The sequence below is a fragment of the Delphinapterus leucas genome, chromosome 7 (genome assembly GCF_059928025.1).
Source record: "Delphinapterus leucas isolate spDelLeu-1000000601 "Yukka" chromosome 7, BTC_Dleu_Yukka2, whole genome shotgun sequence".
Classification (NCBI taxonomy): domain Eukaryota; kingdom Metazoa; phylum Chordata; class Mammalia; order Artiodactyla; family Monodontidae; genus Delphinapterus; species Delphinapterus leucas.
Window position 1 is genome coordinate 7,579,039 of NC_143135.1, and position 6,936 is coordinate 7,585,974.

The following is a 6,936-nucleotide window of genomic DNA, read 5'->3' on the forward strand; positions in this document are numbered from 1 at the left end:
TACGTGTTAATGGATACCGATAAATATCCAACTACAGTGGCTGAACACGTTTACAGTGCTCCAGCAGTGTTTAAAAGTACCCGTTTTCATCACATCTTGCCGACACGTGATGACGTGCAGAAGCTCAGCGAGTGCTGAGGATGCCTGCTCACGCTCCGGACTACAACTCCCAGAACGCACTGCGCTCCTCTCTGCCTACCTGGGTAGGCGTGAAATGGAATGACCAATCCCTGAGGACCTCAGGAAGGTGGCGCTGCCTCCTCTCCTCACCTACCTCTGGGTTCTGCCTCGCCCAGAGCAGCGGGACTACCACTCCCATAAGCCATCGCGGACTGGCCGGCCCAGCCACCATTTCAAGACTTGGCAAGGACAGGGGCGGGCCCCGGACTCCACTTCCCGGCAGGCAGTGCGGCCCGAGGGGGCGGAACTCCATTTCCCAGCAGGCTCCAGGCGGCGGGCGCCCCTGTGCCTTGTGTGGGATGTAAGCGCGGAGGTGGGCGCGGGGGACCGAGGCCAGGACTCTCCTTGGGACTTGGGGGGCCTGGCCTAGGAGCGCCTTCCGGGCGGACTCTAGGGCCCTGGGGGTATGGGCGCAGAGAGGGGGCGGGGCGGCCATTGGGAGTTCTCAGTGGGGTCCTAGGGGCGCACCCCCATCGGGGCCGGGGCTCCTGGGGTTGTGGGGGACAAGAAGGCCCCGCAGCCTCGGCTGAGGGGTCTCTTCGACGAAAGAGGCGGAGCAGATGAGCGGAGCGTGAAGGGGCGGGGAAGCAAGGGATTGTGTCTGTGAGTGTGTGTGGGGGTGTGGAAAGCTAGTCGAGCCTGGGAGGGGGGCTCCTGGGCCGTGCCCCCCCGACCCTCCCTCCGCACGCTCGCCCGCAGGCCGAGGCCCGCCGCCATGGGGCTGAAGGCCGCCCAGAAGACGCTGTTCCCGCTGCGCTCCATAGACGACGTGGTGCGCCTGTTCGCTGCCGAGCTGGGCCGAGAGGAGCCGGACCTGGTGCTCCTATCCTTGGTACTGGGCTTCGTGGAGCACTTCCTAGCTGTCAACCGCGTCATCCCCACCAACGTGCCCGAGCTCACTTTTCAGCCCAGCCCTGCGCCCGACCCTCCTGGCGGCCTCACCTACTTCCCCGTGGCCGACCTGTCCATCATCGCCGCGCTCTATGCCCGCTTCACCGCCCAGATCCGTGGCGCCGTCGACCTGTCTCTCTACCCGCGAGAGGGGGGCGTCTCCAGCCGCGAGCTGGTAAAGAAGGTCTCCGATGTCATCTGGAACAGCCTCAGCCGCTCCTACTTCAAGGATCGGGCCCACATCCAGTCCCTCTTCAGCTTCATCACAGGTTGGAGCCCGACAGGTGGCAAGGGGCGAGAATCCTGTCTCACGTGTGAACCTTGGCCCACCTCTTCACAACACTGTGTGGTTTACAGAGCCCTTTTGAGACCTGTAGGCCTTGTGAGGTGGGGCAAGTGTTATGTCCCCCTTTGCAGCTAGGGAAACTGAAGCCCAGAGAGGGAAAGTGATCTTCTAAAGTCACACAGAATGGCAAGGCTGGGATTGGACCCCAGTCACATGACTCCAAATCCATTAGCCCACCCTCTGCCCCCTCAGAACCTCCCTCCCTGTCACTGAGCAACTACAGGAGTCCTGCAGCCCAGCCTGAGGCATAGAGGGCAGCAGCAGATTTAGGGAGTGAGGAGCCAAAATCGGGCTACATTTGAGCCAATTCCATGAAATGTCTATGAACATGTTTTGAAAGTGAACAGACCAGGGCTTCACCTGAAGAAACTGAAGGCTCAGGGCTTGCAAAGAGCTTTCCTCTTTGATCCAAGCCCAGTTGACTGGTAGTCAGGTCCTGGAGTGCCATATTGAGAAGGAATCTGAGGCTGCTTCTGAGCTTAGCAGGAAAAGAATACAGAGAGAAATGGGGAGTGTCTGCCAGTGGGTGTGTAAAAGGAGTGTTGGCCAGTGTCCTGTTTTTGCCGTCCCTGGTTATAACCTAATAGGTACAATAAAACGAGGAAATTCTAGCAGAAATATATAATACAGTTGCAGAGAAAGAGAAGAGACAGGGTCAAAAGCTGGGTGGAACTACAAAAGATCCAAGGTCTCCTGTTGAGGATGGGGAACGTAAAGGAGGAAGGAGAGTCTCTGAACACGTAGGAGGAAAGGGATAGAGGGAAGACGGGCAGGAGTGCCTGAGGTTTGAGCACAGGCTTGGAGGTGAGTGTGGGAGGGTGCATGGCCCATCACTACCTGGTCCCTTCCCCCAGGCCAGAGCTCAGAGGACCCTCTTTCATTACTTTCCCTTCCACAGGCACCAAACTGGACAGCTCTGGTGTGGCCTTTGCCGTGGTGGGGGCCTGCCAGGCCCTGGGTCTCCGGGATGTCCACCTGGCCTTGTCTGAGGACCATGCCTGGGTAGTGTTTGGGCCCAATGGAGAACAAACAGCTGAGGTCACCTGGCATGGCAAGGGCAACGAGGACCGCAGAGGCCAGACAGTCAACGCGGGTGTGGCTGAGCGGGTATTGCATCCCCCCCATACTCTCCTAGCCCAAGCCACCCAAGGAGCTCTGCTTTCTTGGGCCATGCTGCCCTCTTCCTATCACCACCTACATATGTCAGGAAGGGGAGGGCCCCCTTCCTGGCTGTCATTCCCTAGAGCAGGCACAGGTAGGCCATCGTGAGACATCTGGTCTTGTCCTCTCCCAAGAGCTGGCTGTACCTGAAAGGATCATACATGCGCTGTGACCGCAAGATGGAGGTGGCATTTATGGTGTGCGCCATCAACCCTTCCATTGACCTGCACACTGACTCCCTGGAGCTGCTGCAGCTGCAGCAGGTGAGGGGTGCCTGTCGGACCCTGGGCCAGGGCGCTTTCCTTTCCTGAGCTTCAGCTCCCCCTTCTGTAATGTGGGTGAATCATTCCTGGCCTGGACTTTCCTGGGGCTCTTGGGAGGGGAGAATTGAGACGTTAAAGCGCTTTGACTTCAATAAGGGGCTAGTTCTGAATTCTGGCTTTTCCCACCTGGTGGGAGGTCCCTACTGGTGCTGGACCCCCGTCTGCCTGGTAGACTGAGGACCCCCCTCTCTCCTACCAGCTCACACTTCTCTCCTTTGGCCCCTAGAAGCTGCTCTGGCTGCTCTATGACCTGGGACATCTGGAAAGGTCAGTAGAGGGAAGTGGCCAGGCTGGGCCTCAGGGTGGGCTGGGGGGCAGCCTGGACTCATGAGCCTTTCCCAGGTACCCTATGGCGCTGGGGAACCTGGCAGATCTGGAGGAGCTGGAGCCTACCCCTGGCCGGCCAGACCCACTCACCCTCTACCACAAGGTGGGGACATCTCAGGAGGGTACAGAAGGGAGGTGCAACGATGGCTGGGGTTCCCTTTTATCTGGGACTGGGAGTGGGCAGGTGAGGCGAGAAGAACTTTGTGTGTATTGGGGGGTACCGCCCATCCAGTCCTCGTTTTGTATTTACCGTGTGCATATTCAGGGCGGTCAGGGCTGTCTGAGGAGTGTTCTGGGTTCCCTGCCTGGGAGTGGTAGGTCCTGGATTTGTCCCCTCGGCCCTACCTTTTCTACTGCCTATCATTGTCCTTCTTGGAGTATAGTAGAGGTCAAACACTGTGAGAGCACTGAGGCGGGGGGGTGTTAACTTGGTGGGGCTGGGGGTAAGAGGGACATTGGGCTGGGCTTGGAAGGCCAGCCCAGTGCAGACCTACAGACCCAGGGAGGAACACCTGGTAGAGAGGATGGCCCGGGGTAAGGTCACGTGGGAGATGAGACTCTCTAAAATCTTCCTATTGCCCCTCCTGGGTGTGATCCAATGGGACATTTGTGCCACCTGGGGCAGCTGGGAGCTGCCTCCCTGAGGCCCCTCTGCTCTATCCCCAGGGCATTGCCTCAGCCAAGACCTACTACCGGGATGAGCACATCTACCCCTACATGTACCTGGCTGGCTACCATTGTCGCAACCGCAACGTGCGTGAAGCCCTGCAGGCCTGGGCCGACACGGCTACTGTCATCCAGGAGTGAGGATCCCCCCACGGGGCCCCAGCCTGGCCTTTCTTCCCCTTCCACCCAATTTCCAACCACCCTCGTCCAGGAGGGAGGCCTGGGTACCAAGCCCTATCCCCTCTCCATCCAGTCACTAGGCAGTCAAGGCCACCATCACCCAAGAGGTAGGGACCCCTAATGAGAGCTTCACGCCTTTCCTTCCCCACCCTTTCCTCTTAATTTCTAACCACTGTCATCCAGCTGTGGAACCTGCATTCCCCATCCCCCTTCTCACTCTTGCTCTGGGCTGACACAGACACCACCATTTTCAAGTGAGGACCCCAACTGTTCACTCAGTCCCTGGATGACCCCGGAAAAGAAACCAGGGCTCCATCCCCTGCCAGGTCCCTGGGGGTAACCGCCATAGCCGAGACCCCACAGTGCCCTGCTGCTCTCACAGCTACAACTACTGCCGTGAAGACGAGGAGATCTACAAGGAGTTCTTTGAAGTAGCCAATGATGTCATCCCCAACCTGCTGAAAGAGGCTGCCAGCCTGTTGGAGGCCGGCGAGGAGCGGCCAGGGGAGCAGACCCAGGTGAAGGGCTGGACCTCCAGCCTGTGTACGCCTTCCCAGCTGAGCAGGGCTCCCAGTCACAGGACGTGGGACTGCTGCATGGGACTGGGGGTGGCACGAGACAGGTGGCCCAGTTCAGGCAGACAGCTGTGTTCTTATGCAGTAGCTGAGGGCCTGGGCTTGGGTTTGAGGAGTGGAGGTAAATGGGGTGGAAGCCCCTCTCTTTCTCTGTCAGGGTCACTCATTCAGCTGAGGGGGTGAGACGGAGGTAAGGGATGGTCCCTTCCTCCTCCCAAGTCCTGGTTAAGGACTGGTTTTATAAAAGGAAGGCGGTTCTAAGAATTCTCTCCACCTATGCTCACATCTGCCAGAGCCAGGGCTCTTTGTCCAGGCGAGAGGTCTGGCCTGTGCCCTCTCATGAGGGGTGAGTAATGGGGTCTGAACTGTGTCCTCCTTTCCCCCTTTCCCAGGGCACCCAGAGTCAGGGTTCTGCCCTCCAGGACCCAGAGTGTTTCGCCCATCTGCTGCGATTCTACGATGGCATCTGCAAATGGGAAGAGGGCAGTCCCACGCCCGTGCTGCACGTGGGCTGGGCCACCTTCCTTGTGCAGTCCCTAGGCCGTTTTGAGGGACAGGTGAGGGACAGCTGTGCAGGGTGGCTGGGGAGGACAGGCGGTGACAGCAGCTACAGCGGAGTCAGAACCTTTGTAGCCCTGAAGGGGATCTGCCCATCCCCTTTGGGTGCGGGTGAGACCGAGGCTCCACGACAGGATGGTCTTGGCCGGGTCTTGGGGTTCGACCCACTGGCCTGCAACCTCTTCCTCCGCTTGCCCCCCCCCCTCCATGCGGCCCAGGTGCGGCAGAAGGTACGCATAGTGAGCCGAGAGGCAGAGGCGGCCGAGGCAGAAGAGCCTTGGGGCGAGGAAGCCCGAGAAGGCCGGCGGCGGGGCCCGCGGCGGGAATCCAAGCCTGAGGAGCCTCCGCCGCCTAAGAAGCCGGCGCTGGACAAGGGCCCAGGCGCGGGCCAGGGTGCGGTGCCAGGACCCCCCCGGAAGCCCCCAGGCACCGTCCCGAGCACTGCCCGCGGCCCTGAAGGCGGCAGCGCGGCTGCAGCGCTGGCGCCCGCCGCCTCGCCGCCACCGGAGGGTCCGGTGCTCACTTTTCAGAGCGAGAAGATGAAGGGCATGAAGGAGCTTCTTGTGGCCACCAAGATCAATTCGAGCGCCATCAAGCTGCAGCTCACGGCTCAGTCACAAGTGCAGATGAAGAAGCAGAAGGTGTCTACACCTAGTGACTACACTCTTTCATTCCTCAAGCGGCAGCGCAAGGGCCTCTGAAGTACCCGGGTCTCAGTATCGGCCCACTCGGAGTCCGCCCTCAATCAGGATTAGGTTCCACCCCAGCCCCCCTAGCGAGCACAGGCTCCGCCCCTGGCCTAGGGGCCTAGGCCCCGCCTCCAGGCCCCACCCCTACCCGGAACTCAGGCTGCAGGTTCCCAGAGTAGACTCCACCCAGCGCCCGAACCGAGGGCTCTGCTCAGTCACTGGAATATAGAGCCCATCCCCGAGGATCCCAACCGGCCAATTGAAACCTTACCCTGAGTCCTTCACCCATCTTTAAAGGTCCAACTATGGGAAGCTCAGGTTCCATCTCAGAACCGAGGCTCTAACCTTCTGCCTGACAAGTGTTGGCTCAGGGTTGCTTCCAGCGCATAGGGCTGTTTCACCCTAAACCCTAGGAGGACAGGTCCCACCCACAGCCCGGGAACCAAGGACCCCGCTCAGCCCCTAGGAGTACATTTCCGCCCTTCAAAATTCCATTCCTTGGGAATCCAAGCCCCCTACCGCAAAGAACCTAAGTAACGCTTCCAGAACTTGGAAATCCTAGCTTCCTTCCCTGTCGCGAGTCCGGGACACGAAACTCCGCTCCCGGCGTGTGCGAATCCTGAGCCCCACCCGCTTCCTGACCAAACTGGCCCCAGATCAGAGCAGACCTCTCTTCCGACCCTCTGGGAACCTCCCCGGGGTCCATCCCGTCTCGGGGGACTCTGGAGGAAATCTGCAGGGGTTTGCGAGTGGGTGAGGGGAGCCTGATCGCTTCCTGTTTTGTACATAGATTTATTTTTCAGTTCCAAGGAAGATGAATACATTTTGTAAAAAAAAAAAAAAGTACTTGTCCGTGTTTCATCTGGGAATTTGGGAGTGGAGCTCCCCCTCTTTCCTCTGCCTTCCGGCCCTCCGGGTTTCGGGCTTCCCACCTGTAGAGCGCGAGGAACCGGTGGCTGGCAGAAGAGCCTCGGCACCATCAGCTCCTCCCGGGCTCGGGACTTTCCCTAGCTGCCGAGGGCTGGTCCCGCTGGCGCCTC

At 59.7% G+C, this 6,936-nt stretch overlaps 1 protein-coding gene across 2 annotated transcripts; it reads left to right on the forward strand.

Moving 5' to 3' along the window:
• The first annotated feature begins 384 nt into the window (after positions 1-384).
• Positions 385-6,928, forward strand: MEN1 (menin 1). 2 transcript variants are annotated; one of them, XM_022591548.3, is made up of 10 exons: positions 385-481; positions 880-1,340; positions 2,316-2,524; positions 2,713-2,841; positions 3,128-3,168; positions 3,244-3,331; positions 3,895-4,031; positions 4,457-4,592; positions 5,042-5,206; positions 5,426-6,928. In XM_022591548.3, coding segments are annotated over exons 1-10 (1,851 nt in total). In that variant the 5' UTR covers positions 385-479; the 3' UTR covers positions 5,909-6,928. The 2 variants fall into 2 exon arrangements, with proteins under 2 accessions (XP_022447256.1, XP_022447257.1); XM_022591549.3 differs by having other exon boundaries at positions 421-493.
• The last annotated feature ends 8 nt before the right edge of the window (positions 6,929-6,936 follow it).

What these genes read in the sequence shown, in the direction of transcription:
- MEN1 (XM_022591548.3), top strand. An exon ending in CCTCTTCAGCTTCATCACAG is followed by an intron (nt 1,341 to 2,315) that starts GTTGGAGCCCGA and finishes TCCCTTCCACAG; the next exon opens with GCACCAAACTGGACAGCTCT. An exon ending in GACCTGGGACATCTGGAAAG is followed by an intron (nt 3,169 to 3,243) that starts GTCAGTAGAGGG and finishes AGCCTTTCCCAG; the next exon opens with GTACCCTATGGCGCTGGGGA.